General features: G+C 39.4%; 2 protein-coding genes across 4 annotated transcripts in view; one reads left to right on the plus strand and one right to left on the minus strand.

Annotated features, from left to right (window-relative positions):
* Positions 1 to 22,594, plus strand: part of phrf1 (PHD and ring finger domains 1) — a 33,848-nt gene that overhangs the window by 10,085 nt on the left and 1,169 nt on the right. The window contains exons 8-17 of one of the 3 annotated variants that reach the window (XM_016993516.2): positions 211 to 377; positions 1,840 to 1,969; positions 2,791 to 2,912; positions 3,064 to 3,251; positions 6,455 to 6,571; positions 10,710 to 10,864; positions 11,748 to 14,465; positions 18,305 to 18,456; positions 18,899 to 19,159; positions 22,103 to 22,231. In XM_016993516.2, coding sequence (XP_016849005.2) covers positions 211 to 377; positions 1,840 to 1,969; positions 2,791 to 2,912; positions 3,064 to 3,251; positions 6,455 to 6,571; positions 10,710 to 10,864; positions 11,748 to 14,465; positions 18,305 to 18,456; positions 18,899 to 19,159; positions 22,103 to 22,231 — 4,139 coding nt within the window. Of the gene's footprint in view, positions 1 to 204; positions 378 to 1,839; positions 1,970 to 2,790; positions 2,913 to 3,063; positions 3,252 to 6,454; positions 6,572 to 10,709; positions 10,865 to 11,747; positions 14,466 to 18,304; positions 18,457 to 18,898; positions 19,160 to 22,102; positions 22,232 to 22,594 lie in introns of all 3 variants that reach the window. The other 2 variants (XM_016993515.2, XM_062967586.1) reach the window with 2 other exon arrangements.
* Positions 18,456 to 22,594, minus strand: part of irf7 (interferon regulatory factor 7) — a 40,531-nt gene continuing 36,392 nt past the window's right edge. The window contains exon 12 of the mRNA XM_062967587.1: positions 18,456 to 18,683. Coding sequence (XP_062823657.1) covers positions 18,663 to 18,683 — 21 coding nt within the window. The 3' untranslated portion in view covers positions 18,456 to 18,662. The remainder of the gene's footprint in view (positions 18,684 to 22,594) is intronic.

Genomic DNA, 22,594 nt, shown 5'->3' on the forward strand with positions numbered 1-22,594 from the left:
ACAGTTTTATCTCAATGTGCTTATTTCAGTTGGGTTTTAGATGAGATTGTTGTCTTGAAACTAAATGAAAGGGATTTCTTGGTTTCAGAATCTTTGCAGTTTGTTCTGAAAATTTAGGAGAAAGCCTGAATTTGGTTTGCTAGAAAGATGTTCAGATACTTGTTGAAGCACAGCTGACAACTTACACACAGATCTTCTTTTAAGAAACAGACCGTGTGAGTGAAGAAGAGGTCGCTTCCCTTATAGCTGATGTAACTCCCACTACCAGTCGACTGCGTCCTAATGTCCGAACACGAGCTATAGCTAGAACACGGCAGAGTGAGCGTGTGCGCGCAACAGTGAACAGAAATCGGATAACCACTGCACAGCGAATTCAGGTATTATGTGGTACAGGGATGAAACAAATTTAATTATTGCCCCATTCTTTATGTATGTAAATTATAAATGTTTGCCAGTGTGAAAAGAATGATTTTGTGTAATGGTTAATACTGTAACATGTGATTATAAACTGGCAGAATCTATCAAGAAGCAGTAATTTGCCAGTTCTATTAAAATGTATGGAGGTTCATTTCTTTGATCTGTATACTTAAACTATACACTCATTTGGCATAGGATGAATTTCAAAAGAACAGTGAAGCAGTATGCTTTTATGGATTGAAATCGGAAGTATAATAGTTATCAAGACCAGCATGAGAACTTTTAGGGATCACAGGCTTGCTGTGGTTTGTTGGGGTATTATGAACATCCCCAGGAACTTGGGGTATGAGGTGGTCATGTTTGGGTGACTGTGATTAGCTCTGCCTCCTTAGTCCACATAATGTCTCCTTAGGTTGAGATATACATATCCCCATTTGCAATATATATATACTTTCTGTAACAAACAACGCTGAAGTGCTACTTACTCAAAGTGAAGCTGTAATAAAGCCCATCAGCTTTTGCATGTTAATATTGAACAAGGAATTGTTGCCAAATAGAGCCTTGGCTTCTTCCTATGTATGCTTAAATGCCCTAAAGACATCAGATCCTGTCTGATATTTGAAGCTAAGCAGGATCAGCCCTGCTTAGTATTTGACTGAAAGACCACCAATTAATACTGAGTGTTGTGGTTAACATTTCAGAGGAAGGCATTAGCAAACCACCTTGGTGTATTTCTTGTCTAAGAAAACTTGTCTAATGTGACTTGAAGGAACATACCAGGTCAGAAAGAGATTCAACTTTGTTCAATGGCTAATATTAAATGTATACAAAGGCAATAATGCTTTTTTGTGTATGTACTATCACCATGGATTAATATGGAAATTTAGAGGCGGAAATTCCTAATATTGGTGGAGGTATCGCAAAATAATAGGCTAATTATACAGGGATTTTTATGGACTTCTGTTTTCTTGATAAGGCAATAGGTACTTTGGTCTGGCTCACCTTTTATTATTTTAATTCTCAGATGTCATGTGTTTGAAAGTGGAAATGGCATCCTGGAAGATTTCTTGTGGTGATGATAGTTATTATGTGCCTTAAGTCATTTCAACTTAAGGCAACCCTAAGGTGAATCCACCACATGTTTTTTTGGCAAATTTGTTCAGCTGGGACTTGCCAAAGCCTCTGTTTGGAGCTGAGATAGTTACCCAGGGTCACCCAGTAGTATCCATGACTGAACGGGAATTGCAGCACTGGTCTCCATAGTCTTTAATCTATCACCCAAATCACTACTTTCTTCCTGGGAGGTGGATTTTAAATGAATGAAGAAGAAAGTTGGAGATTTCTCTACCTTGGATGCAATGCAGTTTTACACCAGTTTGTATTAGTTAAATGAGTAATTGTTAATATTGCCCTTGATTTTAGCATGTACCAAGGTACCTTATGTCTTCTCTTCTTGATGAAACAATTGAGGCAGTTGCCGCAGGACTAAGCACAGCGGTTTACCAGAGACCATTGATTCCTCGGTCCACAACCAAGAAGAAAGGGAAAAGAGGTAATTGTACGAGACAATAAAAACTGCATTGCTTATAGCTATTATAATGTACTTATTTATGAAACTTTTCTATTTCATGTTTATGTTTCTCAGTAGAATTCTTCTTCTACACAACTGAACAATTTCCTTAATAAAATGCAAACTTGGAACAACAAAAGATCCGAGGGAGGGGGCACAGGAAGAATAGTATCTATACATGATTTTGAAACACAAAGCAATAGTATACATCAGGGGTTTTTTTAAAGACTGAAGAGTATTGGCATGTTCATACAAGTTAAAGATGTTTTATGTTAGCGGTCAGTGGGTCCTGCAAATACAGATCACCTGTCACATATGCAAACTTATTAATTATGTGTACTTGAGATTTTTCAGGCAATTTATTTAGACATATTAATGCATCTGTAAGTTTTATTTTGATGGATAAGTCAGCCATTATTATTTCTTGGGCCTGTTGCAGACATGATGAGAATGGGGATCATTATGATCTGGAAAGTAAGGTGTTCGGGGCTTTTCTGTGAGCAACCATCTTATCGCAAAGAAACTGTTCTGCAGATAGCTTTATATTTTCAGAAGGATAGACTGAATCTACTCCATATGGTTTAACTGACAAGGCTCAAAAATTATTAGTGCATGAAACCCTTTGGAGCATTTGTTCTTTTCAGAATAAAATTTCTGTTTAGATTCTAAATTCATATATACAGTGCTTTATTTGGTTTTACTTTCCAACACATTTGAAAGTGCACATTACAGACGGGTAAAATTGCAGTTCATATTTGCTGAGCAAAATTCAGCAATCTTTAATTTTTTTTCCTCTAATTCAGGGAGAAGAAAGAGAACAGCTGGTAAAAAAATTCACGCAAAATCATCTGCTGGAAAAAAGAGTGGCGGAACATGGATTAAACGGCGCAAACGTCGAAAGCACAGAAGAGTGAACAAAGCAAAGGTATGCTGCTGGATTATTTCTTACTGGTGCAGAAATTAATGTGGCTAGTACCTTTCTTGCAACAATTCTGTAATAATCATTTTATTAGGGAAATAGAGAATGTACTTCATCTAGGCCTTCACCTGTAGCTAACTCTCGCCTTTCTGCCCAGGTGAAAACTGAAGTGACTGCTCGCTCCCGAATTGCAAAAACCCTTCGCCTTGGAAAACCTGTGCGTGGCACTTCAATCCCTTCTGTGTACAAACCAGTAGAACCCTCACTTGGCTTGATGAGAGCAGATATTGGAGCAGCCTCCCTATCAGTCTTTGGGGATCCTTTCGAGTTGGATCCGTATAACAGGTAAGACTATAACTGATCAGAATAATGTGATCAATGGAAAAAGGATCTCACCAAATTCATGCAGACAGGGAAAAGAGCCAGGATTGCATATAGAATTGATGCAAAAAGAGAGAGTTGGCTTGAGCTTTCTGGATCTCAGACATTACTATGAAGCAGCAGGGTTGTGTTGGCTGAAAAACTGGATAACACTAGTGAACCAAAACCTACTTAATCTAGAAGACCATGACCTCAGGTACGGCTGACATGCGTACCTATGGTATTAAGGAGATAAGCTATATAAACATATCAGTAGGTATGTAAATAGAGAAAGTCTTTTAGACATATAGAAAGGATATAAAAATGGTATGGAACCAAAACACCCCTATGGCTAAGGCCATTAGAAGCAGTAGAGACCATTAGTGATTGGTTTTATTACCTTCAACTTTATGAAAGATTTTTTAAAAATGTGGGGATTGGCTTTGCAGTAAGAAAATCAGAATGAGAAAGTATATTAGAGAAAGGGATTAAAGGATTAATTTCCAGACGATACAAATACAAACTAGGCTATAACATAGACAATAATAGAGCAAAATCAACAATTACTTGGGCTATGGATTTAGGGAGAGTTACAGATCTAGAAACCTGGGAACGTCTCTGGAAGAAAGAATTCAATTTTACAATAGTGGGGTCAATTAGGAAAATGTATATAAAATGTTTTACAGGAACTATACAACACTAGTCCTACTTGCAAAAATAAACAAATCAACAAGATAGGTGCTGGTGATGTAAAACGCAGAAAAGAACTTTTTTTCACATGTGGTGATCATGTTACAGCAGCTCCACTGGCTACTGGGCCGCTTCCGGGTTAAATACAAAGTGCTGGTTATTACCTATAAAGCCCTAAGCAGTTCAGGCCCAGACTATTTGCAAAACTGCATCTCCATATACAAACCAGCACGGATACCGCAGTCTATAGAGGAGGCCCTGCTCTCGATCCCACCCCCGTCTCAAGTGTGGCTGGTGGGGACGAGAGAGGGTTCCTTCTCTGCCTCTGCAGCTCTCTCCCTAAAGAACTAAAAATGGCCCCCTCTCTCCTCTCCTTCAAGAAGCTTTTAAAAACCCCTTTGTGCACCTTAGCTTACACAGAGGAGGAGGATTAGTACATCGTTTATACATACTCTGGTTTGATACTGGAAATCTACGCCGCTTGAATCCCACCATGGGAGAAAAGCGGGTAAAAAATAATAAATAATAGTAAATAATATTACCTTAGCCCTGTTGGTCACCATAAATTATCCTATATTTTAATGCTTTTTACTCATCATATTTTATCATGTGGTAAGTGTGTGTGAAGTTTACATTATGTATATTTAATTTTTTAACTCTTGGTTATTTTTTTGGTTTGTCACTAAGTTATTCTTAGCTTGTCTTTATTTATTGTTATTTATTTGATTTGTTGTTTGTTTTTTGACATTTAATGTTTGCCACCTTTGTTGGAAACCGCCCTGAGTCCCCCTGGGGAGATAGGACAGGTTACAAATAAAGTTGTTGTTGTTGTTATTGTTGTTGTTGTTATGTGAGAGTATTCAAGTATTTTGGAACAACATAATCAAAAAGGATTGGAGAGATGAACTATATGCAAATGGCTAGGTTATCCAATAATTTGGTAGGTAAAAACAACGAAGAGTTCTTAAAGAGATGGAAACGAGCCATGGCATATCTGGAAGGAGAGTCAAATAAGTGAATTGTAAACAGCCCCAAGAGCTGTGGTTCTCAACCTGTGGGTCCCCAGGTATTTTGGCCTACAACTCCCAGAAATCCCAGCCAGTTTACTGGCTGTTAGGATTCCTGGGAGTTGAAGGCCAAAACATCTGGGGACCCACAGGTTGAGAACCACTGCCCAAGAGGAATTTATGATTAAGCATGTTAGAAGAGTAAATAAGAATTTTTATTGGCATCACAGTGACTAGGGATGGAAGTCAAGGTGGTGGGTGAGTGGGATAGGTGTCAACTTTATGTAGGATATGGGCAAGGAGATTGTCTTTCATGTAGAATTGTGTGTGATATGTGTACTGTGTGTATTTATTACATTTGTAAATTTTAATTATATTTTTAATTAAAAGAATAAAGTGATGGGATTTAATACTGTCATGCGCATCACATTTAGACCTGTAAAAGCAGTTCTTGTTTAGTGGTGAGGAATCCTCTTATTATTTTAATTATCTTCTCAGAACACTAGTGTTTCAGATGACAAACACTGTTTCTCAAGCAAGAGTAGAAAACATACGTACTTTATTTTCTTTTCTTTTTTTTCATTTGTATGCTGCCTTTCTCCCAGAGTGGAACCCAAGACATCTTAATAAAAAATATGCTCTGTAGAATAATAAAAATAATTAAAAGATAAAACAGCATAAAACATTTAGAAAAACATATATAAGATGTTTGTACCGCCCCACTTCCAGGTAGCTCTCCCAACCCATTTGCTGGATTGGCATCAGGGAAATTATGTTTATTTTCTTTAAAATAGGATTCATGCTCCTCGTGCATTACATTTTAAAAGAAAAAAAAAATTTTTTAACGGCACCAGCAAATGCTGCTGGTATGTTGTCCGTGGTAGTTGAGTTATCAGTGTGTTCATCAAAGAGCTGAAAGTTGACATTCCTGCCTTAAAGAAAAGTTGATGTTTTCCAGTTCTTAGCATTGAAATCTTGAGTGCAGATCTCCTTCAGTGTTTTTTGTTTCTCTCTTTTTTAAACTCCTGTACTTAAGTGGCCTGAGTATACTGTGTTGTTACTGTTCTTAAGGGCTCTATTTGTCAGATGTTTGTCATCTGGCTTATTGGTCAAATATTTTATTCACACCAACCAATGGAAATGTCCTGAATTATTTTGGACTAGAGTTATAAAACTTTGGTCACACTCACAAAAAAATTGCCTCCTTACTAATCTGGTACTTGTTATATTTCAAATGGAAAACCTGTCCTGCTGTGAGCAATGATACCTAAACTGATCTGAATCAAATCATATTGTGAACATTGTTCAAAATGAAATCCATTTGATTCACCACTGCATAAACTTCTGTACATACAAGCTTTATTCCTGTCACCAAAACATTTCTAACAAATTTGACAACTGAAATCAGTCTTTTTAAAGATTTCAGCTGTGAGAATAAACAAAGTATAGATGAGATGGATGTGGTTATGCTTTGTGTTTCTCTCTTCTTAGTAATGATGAGCTTCCTGTTGCAAACTCACCATTGAGCACCAAAAGAAGAGGTCTTTCTCAGTCTGCACTTAGATCTCATCGCCCTGTTGCTCGGCCAGTTGCTGTGGGCATTCCTGGGTAAGGCTGGTCAGGTGATCCTTTCTTGCGCAGAATGAGAGAAGTCAGAACTGCTATTAGCAAAGTTCACTTTTTGCTTGTGGTCTCTCCTGTTGCTTAATTGCCTTACACATTGAAGCCCCAACTCTTTCTGTTACCTTTGTAAATTAAAGTTCAATTCTGTTCATAAGCATAATTTGAATTCATCAGTTATCAAGGAGAATCCAGCATGGGCAGTTACGAAAAGAATATATTCCATTATGAATAGGTTTAATTCCTGCCTCGTTTTTAGTATTGAACAAGCTACAACATTTCCGTTCATTTCCAAGTTTGCCAAAATTGCAGATTGTCAATGTGAAGCTTCCTAACATGCCTTCATGATAAGTAATAGAAAATGTTAATCCTTTGAATATTTAGATTAGCATTGTTAATATGTACAAACATATATGTACTTGCACCTGTGTGGCATACTGTTTCATAAACTGCCTTGGTTGACCACAGAGATATCAAACGTCTTTGGATAAATTGTCCAATATGTTGAAGCTGGAGGATGGCATTCGTGGATACTAACCTGTGAAAAGTACATTGCTGCATACTTATTTCTATTCCTCATTTTCTTCATTCATTTTCATATTCAGGCCTGAGCTGCAAATTTAAACAAAACAACATATAACAAACAAGGAACATTCACAACAGCCATGCTGGGGGTCTACAAATTCACCAACACATTTAAATTAGGAGTGGAAAACACTTGGCTTCCCAAATGTTTTGGCAAACAGGTCCAGTAAGTCATGCACAGCAGTGGGTCCGAAAACACTCAGGATGCCTCTGATTTAAATGAATCCTGACACATCAGCATAGCATACTGGTCCTTGTCATGCCTTGAATCATTACATTTTGCTCTATTTCTTTTTTCTTTCAAAATGCCCCATCACCCCATCATTGTTATGTGGCCTCCAGTCTTTGCCAACACTATCCTAGGTTTTTTTTTTACAAGATCTTTTCAGAGCATACATACTGTGGTCTTCTTCATACGCCAAGAATGTAATTTTCCGATGGTCATCCACTGGGTTTCCTTACCTGAGTGGGGATTTTGATGTCAGGAGTCCTAGTTCAGCACTCAAATGACTACAGCATGTTGGCTCAAAAGAATGCTCCATGCTGGCTTCAAATTAGTTTTCAGAGGGCTAGTATAACATTTTTAGGCCATATCTCTTTAAAGAGGTCCTGGAATACTGGGTCTGTGGGATTCTGTTGCAGTTGGAGGACAAGGCAGGCACCAGGGGCCTCATCCAGGCCGAAGGAAAAATGCATGTGAGTTAAGAGCAAAATGGGAGGGGGGGGGGGAAAGTGAACTTGAGGAAGAAGAACTCAGTCCACCATTTGATCTTATTAGAGTTTTAGGGCAGGGATTCAGTTCTGCCTCATCACCTGGAAAATCATATCCTTCTTCTGTTTTGAAAATGATTCCCATACATTAAGCTTTGTAAAGAAGAACAAAAGGATAAGAAAGAAGATGGTGGCAGTAGACTTAATGGGGAAGGGTAATGGGAAAAATGTCCAATGATTGTAAACAGCTTATTGATAGATTTAAATATATCACTCTCAAGTCATTCCTTCAGTAGGGAATGAGGTGAGTGTGTGTCAACGGCAGTTTCTATATAAGATTGGAAAGAAGTAGGAGGAGACTACCTGCTTTATTTTGTGTTTAAAACTACTTGGATAAAGAACATGATCTTACTCTCCCATCTGCTTGAGTTCTCTTAATTCTAGCAAAGAAGACAACCCAGGGCCAGAGAGCATAAGCCAGAGAGCATAAGTCTTGCTTTTGCCCACTTTAAATATGTACTGGTTTTCCCAGAGGGCCCAAATACTAGCAGGCTAATTCACATATTTGTAAGAGATCAGAGGCAGACAAGACATAATGAGAAGCAACTTTTATGTGTCCCTCATCGCCAGCTTGCAAACAGTATTAGGGTGCTGAGTGTGTATCTTGGTGACATGTTTGAGGACTAACACAGTTGTGCATTTGGCTCTTTAGTTGTACGGTCAAAGCTTCTAATTCATAAAATCTATAGAATTTAAGGCCCCATCCACACTGCCATATAATGGAGTTTCATAATGCAGTTTGACTGCATTGAAATGCATTAGATGTGTCTACCATATAATGCAGTTCAGTGCAGTTAAACTGCATTATATGGCGGTGTAGATGGGGCCTAATTTTTTTTATATTAGTACATTGTTTACATCTGTCTGGGGTTTATTTTGTTACGTTGATTTGCTTATCTTCAAGGAGCTCGAGACCTTCTCTTCCATCACCCCCATTTTATCCTCACAAAATCCCAGCCCCGTTTTATCCTCATGACAACACTGGGAGGCAGCAAGGCTAAGCAGAGAGAGGGCAGAGAGAGAGAGAGAGAGAGAGAGAGAGAGAGAGAGAGAGAGAGAGAGAGAGAGAGAGAGAGGTTGGCCAAGGTTGTAGATACAAAATTTTCCTTCAGGGAATAGTTTCCTTGTCTAGGGGTTGAAAAAGGTCATTTGGCTGGATTCCTGCTCCTCTCCCCAAGATATAGCTAAACATGAACTTTCTCTCATGTGGGTCCATGCCTGTGCAGCTTTTTATAAATAAACAATAATACTTTAAATTTTAGGGAGCTTTCTGCTTCCTTTTTATTAGGAGCCAAAGTGTAAGCTGAATACACTGAGATGTTCCCTCTAGAGCTAAAGAGGCCCAAAGCTCATTGAGAATTAGGGGAGAATCTACCAAAGAGCAGGAATGCAGCCAAATGTTACCCTCCAAAGAAGGCAAGTTGCAGGTGAGTTATTACAGGTAAGGCACACAACTAATGGCACATGATAGACCTGCCAACATGAAGTTCCCAAATTTACTAGTTTGACCCTTTCATAGTGTTATATCTGTTTTAGTTGGAACATTTACTTTGATAAATCTATAGGCTGTCCACAAGAGCTCTCAGGATGTGTGCGCTAACAATCACAATCCTGTTTCCGGTGCCAGTTCTTTTGATGCTTTTGCTTCTTTGTGCTGAGCTCTTTATTATCTGGTATATGTTTGTTTACTCAAATATTCTGTCCATTTCTTAAAACTTTCCTAAATGAAAAACAATCACAATAAAATAACATCAGAAAAATCAGTGAAAAAATGACTTTCAGAACAGGTCTAAACATTTTTGCTCAGAGGGTTCTTTGGGGTTCATTGAAAGTTAACAGTGGCAAAACTTGTAGATTTCTTTCATAGACCAAACCACATTTGAAACACTGCAGGATAACTCCTGTTACTTATGTGCCTGTCTTGCAGGTTAACAGAGCAGCACTCCATTTAAAAACTGTAGGGGTCAGGAAGATCCTCTGGTTCCAGGTTGTTTGGGAGTTACCAACTGGTGTCACTATTTTGTACTATTACTGTATCAATGAATGTGTGCCTGATTTGAGGATCCAGTGATAGTGTGGATGACTAATGCTAGTCATTTATTTATCACATCATGGCAGAATTAATTCAAGTCCATTAATGTTATATTATGATCATTAATTCAATTGGGGAAAACTATCAAGAATTGAAGGACACTTTGTTATATATACATTTTTATTGATTTCCCTTTTCCCCCCAGTTTGTTTCAGGAAAAAAGTTTAGGAAAGCCCAGGACAGCTACAAAGGAAAAGATGGGGGCACCTTCTGTACAGATAAATGTTATTTCAAAAAACATGAAATTTGGGCTAATAATACTAATAATACTGTACTTTTTCTGAATGTAGGGACAACTGTAGCCCTGAGTCTCTATCCAGTCATTGCTGATGGTCTGCTTTCACTCATGTAGATCAGTGCTCCTTGGTGGATCTACAATGATCTACAATGGTGGTCCTTGTACCAGTGCAGGTCCCTGGAGAGTTCCAAAAAACAAACAAAGAAAGAAACAATTGCACCCAATGGGCACAAATTTAGTGTATATCTATAGCACATTGGAAAACAATAACTACCTGGGAAGCACTGATGTAGATGGTCGTTGTTAATGAAAATGCAGCTGTTGAGATAAACCTACACAGAGAGCCAGTATACTAAAAAAGGTTAAATTTTCAGTCTGGTAAATCTGCTATTTTGTACAGAGGCAAACATTGCAAGAGTCCTGCTTTGTATAATTTGTAGGAGAAGTGTGCCTGCCTTCTCACCTGAGCCAGAAGTGGAAGCCGCCCCAGTGCCAGACCTGTTGGGTAGCATCCTGACTGGACAGAGCCTCCTGATGATGAGTGGGTCTGATGTTGTCATTAATAGAGATGGATCATTAACTGCAAAGAGAACAAGTAAGGGTTTTTTAAATCCATAAATGCAAGTGGGGTTCCTAGGCAGATCCTAAGAGTGTGGATATGTTTATGCTGTATGCCCATGAGCATTGCAATTTTTACAAAAGCTGGGGAAATAAATATGCATTGATTTGTTTGTGTTTTCTGATAATACAGTCAGCTGTCCACATTCTCTGGGATTTGTGGCACAGGAGCCCCATGGAAAAAAATGTTTTAACCAGAGAGAACACCTCTCTAGAAATTTCCTGGTGTTCCAGTAGACCTCTGTGGTCAACCTCCACTGGAGGCTGAACATGGAATTGCATTGGAGCACCTAGAGAATCCTAGAAAGGTGTTCTCACTAGAAATCTCTACATCCTCCAGCATGTCTGGAGGAAGCTGCCCATCGAGTCACACTGGAGGACCTAAAGATTCCTAAAGAAAATATTTTAAATCAAATTGGTGAATAATCAAATTTTCAAAAGACAAAATTGCAAGTAAGCTTTGTTTTTACAGGAGCTTCAAAGTGAATCCTTTTGCAGGCAGAGGTTCAGTTGAAGGACACATTGTAGGTCAATCAACTATAGCACAGTTGAACTAGTGTGTAAATTGCAAAAGAGTTTGAAAAATACCCATTCGTAATTGTGGAAGCAGGATATGTAGGTATCAATCAAAACATTTCCAGAATTTAGGGTTCAGTGACCAACGTCCTAATAACCCTTTTAAAAGACCCTAGAGTTCTGTACATTGCATGTGTACTTGGGTAAATAATTTATTTTCATATTAGAAGCTAATTTAATTAGTCACCTCCCTAGATAAAAAGTAGTTTTGCTCCTGTATTATATTTAAAAATTTATTAATGTAGTTTGAGCAAACGATTGAAGAACATGTTTTTATCTTTCAGTTCCACCACGGCAAGGCAGTTCAAATGTTGAGGAATGCTTGGGAGACACTGCCCAGCTTGGGATGTCACATTTGGTGAACCCAGTTAGTAGTTCTGATACTGAATCTTCAAAATTGAAACCCTCCACCTCTCATACTTGCATCTCATCACCATCATCACTAAGTGTAACGAACAGAGATGTGAGTCCTTTGAGTCAAACAACATCTGGAAGGACACCCATTCGATTTGAATACTCGATGACTCCAAGGTCTGTTCAGACCCAGAATTTAGCCAGTCTAAACAGATGTGGCCCCAAGTTGGGTGAAGTGTCTAGATTTAATGGAGGTTCTAAGTTATCAGGTGCACCTCTTCTTGCATCTTTTAAACCATTGAACAGCAGCTCCTCTTCAACCTCAAAAGCAATGTCTGTCAAAGAACCTCTGAAGTCTTCCCCTAAAAGACTTGAGATATCTGAACTTCCCAGAATACCAAAGATTAAGAAGGAAACCACAAATGGCCATCTTGGATCACAGCCTGCCAGTGATCGAAGTGGTGACATCCCCAGCGCCTGTATAACACAATTGACTGGTAAGGGAAATGCAAACCAGCCAATCAGAAGTAGTAAAATGGAAAGTGGCATATCAAGTGCCAGTCATCAACAAGGACAGACGAGTGGAGGCTCTGCTTCGACTGTTGCCCGTGATGGTGGTTCCACACTTCCTCCAGCAAGGGGAAAAGTTGGCAGCTCCTCCTTTCAGAGTTTTAAAATCAACATCCCTGGAAATATTGGACATTCCAGCAGACTGTCTAATCCTGGGTTTTGCAATACTTTCCGACCTGTTGACAATAAGGTGCAACAGAAAGAGAATCCTTCACCCCTGTTTTCACTAAAGAAAACAAAACCAATTAAAAGTGAAATATATGATCCTTTTGATCCAACAGGCTCCGATTCAAGTTCAACAAACAGCAGTCCTGAAAGGTTGCCCTTCGCTAATATCACCAGAACAATATCTATAGCAAGTCCCAAAGCTCAGACATTCCAAACGGTGCGCCGCATCACACCTTACAACCTGGAAAATATCTTTGGATTGGAGGCTGAATCAACTGATGTGCCATCAGCTACCACTGAGTCCTGTGATGATGTGATGCTAAAGGAGAGGCTTGTGGAACAGGTTCCTGATGCAGTGCAAGTAAAACATGAGGAAGAAGAATTGCCAGTTATACCCTGTACTTCATCTGCCATCAAACAAGAGCATATACTTGAAAGCAACAAAAATCCTGGGCTTGTTATTGATAATGACCAAGATAAACTTAAGGTAAAAATTGAGCCAGACAGCCCCATAAGAGAAAATGAGCCACAAAACATTATTAGAAATGAGCAAGCAGAAAGGTGGTCATTTTCAAGATCCCCATCAAATTCCAGTTCTGAGAGTAAGAAAAAAATTAAAAGAAAAAAAGTACCCATGAAAGACCACAAAAGCACTCATCCAAGATCTAGATCGAGAACACATTCAAGGGATAAAAGCTCCAGATCTACTTCACCATCAGTTGAAGAAAAATACAGCAAAAGCTCTTGGGTTAAATCCAAAGCCCGGCAGCCACCAAGAGATCGCTCTAGTAGTCATGAGCGATCAAGAAAAAAGAAAGCAAAAGACAAAACTAAAGACAAAAAAGCCAAAAGTTCCTGGCCAAAAGAACACAAGAGAGCTAGATCACGATCTGTTAGCCCTGGCAATTCCTCTTTTGAGTTATATGAGAACAGGAAAAAGAAAAAGCACTCTGACCCTGGAGTCAGGGGGCGAGAATATTCCCATTCGAACAATGCCGAGAGAACTAAAAAAAAGAAACACAGAAGAGAGAGAAGCTATGACAGATTGGAGAAGGATGGGAGCTCAAGATCACGAGAGAGAAAAAGATCGAGATCCAGGTCTCAGGAGAAGAGAAAAAGGAAATCAAGGTCACCCTCATCACGATCCCAGGAGTCCAAAGGAAGTAAACCCAGGGAGAGACAATTACCATCCAGATCACGCTCCAAAGAAAGGAAACACAAATCAAAAGAGGTATCACCTCAGCTTCTTAAAGAGGAGGGCCAGAGGTCTTCAGATGACAACTTAGACTGTTCTCTTGAGCATGCTCCAAATTGGAGTCATGAGTTAGGATGTATGTCACCAGAAACATTGAATGTTCCTTCAGACCTGATCCCTGAGCAGGAAGTTCCTCCAGAGGATGACATAATGGAGGCTGATTTAAAAGGGGGCATTAAAACAGAGCAAGTCTGTGAGGAGCTTGAGCATGAAACTCTTCCTGCCCAGCAAGACCATTCAAGTTCTGAAGTATTTCTTGACAACCTAGATTCTCCTACTGGAATTGAATTGGCAGTGGGCTATGAATCACCAAGGTCTGATAGCCAAATCACTGTGAAAATGGAGGAGATTGAAATTAAAATAGAAGACGATGATGTGTGCCCATTTTTTTCAGACTCTGTTCTTCTAAAGAAGGGGAAGCCTGTATCAGGTCATGATGAGGTTACACCATTTCCAACTTTGTCTGAAATCAAAAGACCAACAGAGGTTAAATGTGAGCTACCTATGTTGGATGAGAATATAGGTGATGCAAATAAATCTGAATTGGAGGCTGCAGTTCAAGGTCCTTTGTTGAAATCTAAAGCACCAGTGAAAAGGGTTACCTGGAATCTACAAGAGGAAGAAAGCAATATAGCGGCTGCAGACAAAACACCAAGTAAGTGCAAGACGGGTCTTTTTACAAAATGGCAATGAACAAGATAATGGGGGGTAGAAGCCACTTCTTTTTCTAAGATAGGGAAGGAATATTTCTGCCTATCAAAGTCCAGAATAGGTTGTGCTGACTCCGACTATATTAAAATTAAAGTTGAACATGCTTAAGGTATATTCATTTCAAGTGAGGTTGTCTCATTGGCAGACAATAATGATAACTTGCATGTTACAGTTTCCAAGAGAAAACAGAGAATATTTATTTTAGAGAGCTCTTCCTAAAGTTACAACCTCTTCATTTTTGGAAGATATCTAGTTGTCGTGTAGAATGTAATTCAAACTATTTTTTTTAAATGTCAGGAATGACTTGAGAAACTGCAAGTCGTTTCTGATGTGAGAGAATTGGCCATCTGCAAGGACGTTGCCCAGGGGTCACCCGGTAGTTTTTGATGTTTTTACCATCCTTGGAGTAGGCTTCTCTCATGTCCCCGCATGAAGCTATAGCTGACAGAGGAAGCTCATAATAATAATAATAATTTTATTCTTATACCCCGCCCCATCTCCCCGAAGGGACTCGGGGCGGCTTACATGGGGCCAAGCCCGAATAGAACAATAAAAACAAGATAAGAAACCAATGAAACCAATAATCAAACCATAAAAACAAGTCATAAAAACCACATCTATATATATAAAATGATAAAGTTGTTTGCGCAGTGACTATAACAACAAAACTAAACATCCCAAAAATACGAAATTTGGCAACACAATGCAAAAGGCTTGCCTCCAGGTTACAACAACACAACCACGCCACAAAACCACAATCCAGACCCACAACACTCACAACAACGCATCATGCGATAACAACACAACTAAACGCCCCAGAAATACAAAACTTGGCAACACAATGCAAAAGCCTTGCCTCCCGGTTGTAACAACACAACCACACCACAAAACGACACAGGACCCACAAAACTCACAACAACGCATCGTGACTATAACAACACAACTAAATGTCCCAGAAATATGAAACTTGGCAACACAACGCAAAAGCCTTCCCTCCAGGTTGTAACAACACAACCACACCACAAAACCACAATCCGGACCCATAAAACTCACAACAATGCATCGTGACTATAACAACACAACTAAACGCCCCAGAAATACGAAACTTGGCACACAACTAAACGCCCCAGAAATATAAAACTTAACAACACAACGCAAAAACCTTGCCTCCCGGTTGTAACAACACAACCACACCACAAAACTACAATCCGGACCCACAAAACTCACAACAATGCATCGTGACTATAACAACACAACTAAATGTCCCAGAAATACGAAACTTGGCACACAACTAAACGCCCCAGAAATATAAAACTTGACAACACAACGCAAAAACCTTGCCTCCCGGTTGTAACAACACAACCACATCACAAAACCACAATCAGGACCCACAAAACTCACAACAATGCATTGTGACTATAACAACACAACTAAACGCCCCAGAAATACGAAACTTGGCACACAACTAAACGCCCCAGAAATACAAAACTTGACAACACAACACAAAAGCCTTTTCTCCCAGTTGTAACAACACAACTACACCACAAAACCACAATCCGGACCCACAAAACTCACAACAACGCATCATGACTATAACACAACAAAACGCCCCAGAAATACAAAATTTGACAACACAACGCAAAAGCCTTGCCTCCCAATTGTAAGAACACAACCACAACACAAAACCACAATCCGGACCCACAAAACTCACAACAACCCATCATGACTATAACAACACAACGAAACGCCCCAGAAATACAAAACTTGGCAAAACAATGCAAAAGCCTTGCCTCCCGGTTGTAACAACACAACCACACCACAAAACCACACCGGACCCACAAAACTCACAACAACGCATCATGACTATAACAACACAACTAAACGCCCCAGAAATACGAAACTTGGCAACACAACACAAAAGCATTCCCTCCCGATTGTAACAACACAACCACACCACAAAACCACAATCCGGACCCACAAAACTCACAACAATGCATCGTGACTATAACAACACAACTAAACGCCCCAGAAATACAAAACTTGGCACACAACTAAACGATCCAGAAATACAAAACTTCGCAACACAACACAAAAGCCGTGCCTCTCAGTTGTAACAACACAACCACACCACAAAACCACAATCCAGACCCACAAAACTCACAACAACACATTGTGACTATAACAAATACAAAATTTGACAACACAACTCATCCACCTCCCCAATCCCTACATTCACACTTGGCCTCCAAAAAAACAATTACAATAATAACAATGACAACAACAACAACAATAAGAATCAACACCATCACAGGCAAGAAACAGCCAGGCACTGAGGCTGAGAGGCCAGTCAGTGCTAAATTGGGCCTCCAAAAAACAATACAGTAGCATCTAACTTATCCAACCTTCATAATCACTACAACAACAACAATAATAATAAACACCTACACAGGCAAAAAAAAAAAAAGACTATTGTACCACAATAAAAATATAAACCGCACTCAGCAGAATCAGACATTACAATTAACAACAAACCAAAGACAACAGGGATCTCAAGCAATTATCAATCAACACAAAAATTGAAGAAGGTAACAGACTTCAAATACTACTACTAATGTGAGTATAAAGAAGGGTGGAGGTCACAGCATCAATACAACCTAATGTAGACTGACCAACACCACCAGACTAAGCCACAGCAACGCGTGGCCGGGCACAGCTAGTACAAGATAAAATGTTAAAATCATGCTTCCCTGGGTTAGATTCAAACCAGCAACCTTTAGGTCAGCAACCCAACCTTCAAGTTAGCAGTCCTGTCAACAGAAAGGGTTTAACCCACTGCGCCACCAAAACTATGATTTGGTATCATTTGGGTTCCTATGCTCTGTCCTTGAATTAATAGATTTTATTATATGGTCACAGACCAGGAATTTAAAACATTAAAATCAGAAGTTCAAAAGCAGAAAGTGCTCTGTCCTTGGTTTATGTTCTTTTTCAGTTATATGAGGGAAATGATAGCTTCCAGTTGGCATCACAACTGGAAAATGACACCTGCTTTTGTAGGTTTATGTTAAATAAACCATAGAGTTCCTTAAGCATACATCCATTGCTCAGTGGGTTCTTAAAAAAAATCTCCAAATTGTGAAGCCTAGTTGAAACTACTTGGGGACTCAGTTCTCATGCTCTTATCTTGAGTCACACTCAAGATACCAAAAAAAAATCTCAATTTTAAGACATTTTCAACTATGATTTTAAACTCTCTAGGTCATTGAAAGAGAGTTTTTGTACTTATGGGGAATTTACATAAAGAGATGGTTTGCCAGCAGTGTTGTGTGGGATGCAAATTTAGATACAGTGGTCTAAATCTAATGATAATCTCAAAAATAATATATTTACTGCAATGTATGGAACTTATGTATAACTGGAGACTTCCATTCATTTCTGTGGTTGAGACTAACACAAAAATTTTCCTGGTAAATCTATTGAAATTAATGGGGCCTTTTGAGACATCCTTCTAAGTAGAGCACACCCATTCAGTCAGTGGTTGAATCACCATATAGATTAATCCCATTGATTAACTGAATCTGTTCTAATCAGGAGCAACAATCAGATTTAGGCCTATGTTAATCATCATCATAACCTCATCAATCAAGGGGTCTACTAAATCTGGGTCAAGTTTATGATTTTTTTTTTATATTGAGTTAAGTTGCGTATGAATTACTTGCTGTGGTTGCTTCTGTTTTTTTACCATAATGAAATGCTTTTTTTTTTCCTTTTGGGGAATTTTAGGAATGGCATTTTGTAAACAGCAAAGAACAAATGAAGGGGTCTGGAAAGCAGAGGATTTGACTCAAACATTAAATCAGGTGCAGTTAACTGAGCCTCTTCCAACTAATTATATGGTTCCTGAGCCTATGTTTCCTGACCTAGATTCCAATCAGGTTGGTTTCCACTCCAGACGCTGTGGGCATTGTGGACACCATCCCACTCCATCTATGAAATCATGCCCACTTGTTTCACTGTGGAATGCTTCTTCTCGACCCACATGCAGTGCATTTCATACAGTCCATATGCTTCAGTAATCTGATTCTGGTATTTCCCCATCTTGCATTTTAAAGAAGAAATCATATTCTGCTATTTGTGGCTTCTACTTTCCAGTGGCTCTATCCTTTAAAAGAAAGGGAAAACAAAAGACATTTCAAAAGAATTATTAGAATGAATATTGATCATGTTTTTGATAGCTAACAACAAAAGTGATGAGAGGTCCTCATAGCCGTTTCAGCTTTTTGAACCGGTAGAAGGTCCCATACTTTAGAATCCATGAGAACTTCCTAGTTTGTATTGCGGAAAGAGTGGTGTCTGACTCTTCTCCTTTTTCTTCAGGTGTACAACCAAAATCTGCCTTTGATGGCCCCGCTGCCTTCCAACCTGCCCCCTTATGCCCCTGTCAGTCAGCCCACTGTCCAGTTCATCATGCAGGGAAGCCTCCCTCTGCTCAGCTGCGTGGCAAGCCAGGGACTGACTCCGGAGCCTGGGAATCTGGCCACCGCCTCAGAACCAGGGATTCAGGCCGCTTCCACAGGAGAGGCAGAGGAGACAGTGAAAACACCTAAATCTCCAGTGGATAAAACAAAAAATGAAGAGGTGGGTGAACATAAATGTCTAGCAGACATTATGTATTTAAGCTAAGCTCATTGAGATTTTTGGGACATAAAATCTTAGAAATTGCTTATTTGATCAGAACACCCAATCTAAATGACTCATAGAGAAAGCATTCTCCCAGCCTTTGCTTGGCTGAAGAATAACACCACTGAACATGAAGCTGTTAAGGGAAATACTCAGTAATAGACTTTGTTTCCATGAATGCATTTAAACACTTTTTCAAGTGCACCTGAGGAGGTGGACATTCCATAAATTGGGATAATTATAAGACACAAGTGATACTTTTTATTACAACTGTTCAAATTGTACAAAAATACAATTAAATAGATGTGAGCTTTCAGATTCTTCGTAACTCTTCATCAGGCAAAATTTAGAGTATAAAGAAAGAAACAAAGTTTCCACAGGTATTCTCTAGTAGTGTATTGGCCATTTTGCATGTCTGGCATGACATACTGTAACATGGTTATTCCAGGTTCAGTAAAGAGCAGGCTGTTAAAGGACCATCCTTCACTTGTGTGGATGCAGAGTTAATATTTTCTTTCACCTTTCTCCCAAAGAGTTTGCTGGTAAAGTGTTCCCCTGCAACTTCGTGGTTTGCTTTTCACGGACTCGCTATTTCTCGAGTTTTTTCATATGCTTCTGGGACAAGGCTGTACAGCCCTCCCTCCCTTGCAGGGACAAAAGGGCCCCAGCTGAGGCGTGTGACCTGTCCTGTCCTCCTCAGCCACCCACAGGGAGTGCCAGTACTCCCGGTGTGCACCTCATTGCCTCAAAAGAGGGCCTGGCTCCAAGAGCCCACACCAGCCGAGCAGCGGGCCTCTTTCCTCCCCCGCCCCGGCTGAATCCCTGAGGGCCCCATTCGATACGGTGTCACCGCACATGGTGTTGTCCCTGCTGCTGCCGCCCCGTGCGCACGCACCCCCCCACTGCCGCCAACGCTCCATGCGCATCGCCCCCTCCAATACTCCGTGCTCGCATGCCCTACCGCCAACGCTCCGTGTGCATGCACCCTGCTGCCAACACTCTGTGCACGTCCTGCCTCCAAGTCCTTGCACAATATCCTCTATATCTTGATGGCTACGGAATACAGTACTGTACTTTAAAAGAGGGAGGGGGGGGGAGGGACGCTATATTTATTAAAATAAACATAGTGTCCCTACTTCGTGGATTTTCACTTATTGTGGGTGGTCCTAGAACGGAACACCCGCAATAAGTGAGGGAACACTGTACACTGAGAAGTGCTTGCTGCCTTTTAAAAAGTTAACAAATTCTTGAGCTATTTTTTAACACGAAGCAGCAAGACGGTATTCTTGCCAGGAAAGCCTAAGCAGTTATTTATGGTATTTTTCAATTATGTTGTGTTTCTTCCTTTATTTTATAATGCTTGTACTTTTGTGTCTGATTAAGAGGTCTGGCAAATTTGAAAACTTTCTAGCACTGTAATGATCTTGTAAAACATATTGCTTGTATCTTTTTTTTCAATGAGATCTCACTCCTTTTCATTTGCCTCAACTTCCTGCCTATCGTTTTAGTTGAATGATTCATTCTGATAGAGGAAGAGACGGTGTGTTTCTCCATTTCATTCCCATTTTTACTAATTGTATAATATGGTATTATATTCCTTTTCTGCTGTTCTCTTCCTAAGCTAGCAAGTCTGTTTTATCTGCTTTTGTTCATTTAAAAGATGTTCTAAATTTTGACACCAGATTGACCATTTGATGTACAAGGGTCCCATTATGTAAATGTTGTGTCTCCTTAAATGCCTATCAAGGTCTTGTGCATCTTCGAAGTGCCTATTTTATTTTTGATTGAGTGAAGATGACATCAATCTGTACACTTTCCCCATGAATATATTAAAAATAAATTGGCTCTCACTGGGACCTTGGAAACCAGAGAAATATAGCTTCAGCAAGAAAAGTGTTAATATAGCTTAGAGGAAGCCATATGCTCTCTAATCTATTTGCTGTCTATTTTGCTATTTTTGCACCTTTTTCAGCTTTACTGCATACTTTTGAAATGCCCATGTATGCATTCTGCCTTTGCCTGTTAATTCCAAACATTTCCATTTTTTCAGCTGCACTATACTAAGCTGTTAATTTCATCAACTTCTATTATGATCTTAAAGTTGTATTCCTAAAGAATTATCACAAACTAGATAATCTGTATTTCAATACTGCATTCTCTTATGTTGAATTATCTGTTATCTAAGTGTCAGTTTGACCAGTGAAGAAATTCTTTAGGTGCATCTTTTAGTCTCTGAGGGTTTTATAGCTCTCTGTAATTTAGCCAGGATTTCTAATGATGCCATTGTATTATCCACCCTTGCTTCTAGTGCAAATGAACAAACAACTAGCATAATTCCTAATAAAAGTCTTTGGGAGAGAGATTTTGAGCTAAACTTATCTGTCTTCTCATATTCCAAGCAGTACACAACACACTGTCTCCGTAACCATCATCAACAGGCATATTGGATAGATATTCCTAACAAGTTAGCAAGGAAAGTCATGGCCGTGGATCCTCATCAAGCACTTAAGAGGCTGAGAAACAACCAGTATATGATTGAAGAAAAATGTTATGAGCTTTTGCCATGGACACTTTTTGCAGATCTTATGTCAATGAGAAATATAGATTTCATCGTAAAATAAACCTAATTATATTCACATTGTAAATAAAGGCATTTTAAAGGTCCCAGAGCTAAGGTCTGCCACTGAACTGAGAACAGCTGACCCCTTCTAGGACAGAGTCCTATCTCTTTGCTAGAAATCACAGCTGCACATCCCATCTAATTTTAGGTTTTTTTTAACATAACAAAAGAGCAACATCAGTATGCTCCTTTAATGTACGAACTGTTGCTCTGATGTTCTGATCTGATACACTGCTTGTAGTGTTGTAGATTGCCGATTGACTCCATTCTTGTTCTTCTAGTACATGAAGAAACTTCACATGCAAGAGAGGGCTGTGGAAGAAGTGAAACTTGCCATTAAGCCCTTCTACCAGAAGAGGGAGATTACCAAGGAGGAATACAAGGAGATTCTTCGCAAGGCAGTGCAAAAGGTGACGTTGGAGTGGGCAAATCTTATTTTAATTTTAGGCAGACAGATATGAAGGAGTTGCAAATATCCACAAACACTTTGGGAGCTGGGTTTTAGCTGAGAATACAACCATACTCTGTTATTTGAACGCCGCTAGAGAGGGGTCCTTCTTGGGAGTGGTTCCCTCTCTTTGGAATGCCCTCCCAGGGGAGATTAGATCTGTATCCTCTTTGTTGGCATTCAGGAAAAGCCTAAAAACCTTCCTTTTCAAGGAAGTCTTTGGAGGAAACTAATGATAGCTGAAGGTTAGGAAGGCCCTTCTACTTTGGTATGTATTATCAGGGTGATATTTAATATATTTTATAGAGGTTTTAATTAGTGTTTC

The sequence above is a fragment of the Anolis carolinensis genome, chromosome 1, assembly GCF_035594765.1.
Source record: "Anolis carolinensis isolate JA03-04 chromosome 1, rAnoCar3.1.pri, whole genome shotgun sequence".
Classification (NCBI taxonomy): Eukaryota; Metazoa; Chordata; class Lepidosauria; order Squamata; family Dactyloidae; genus Anolis; species Anolis carolinensis.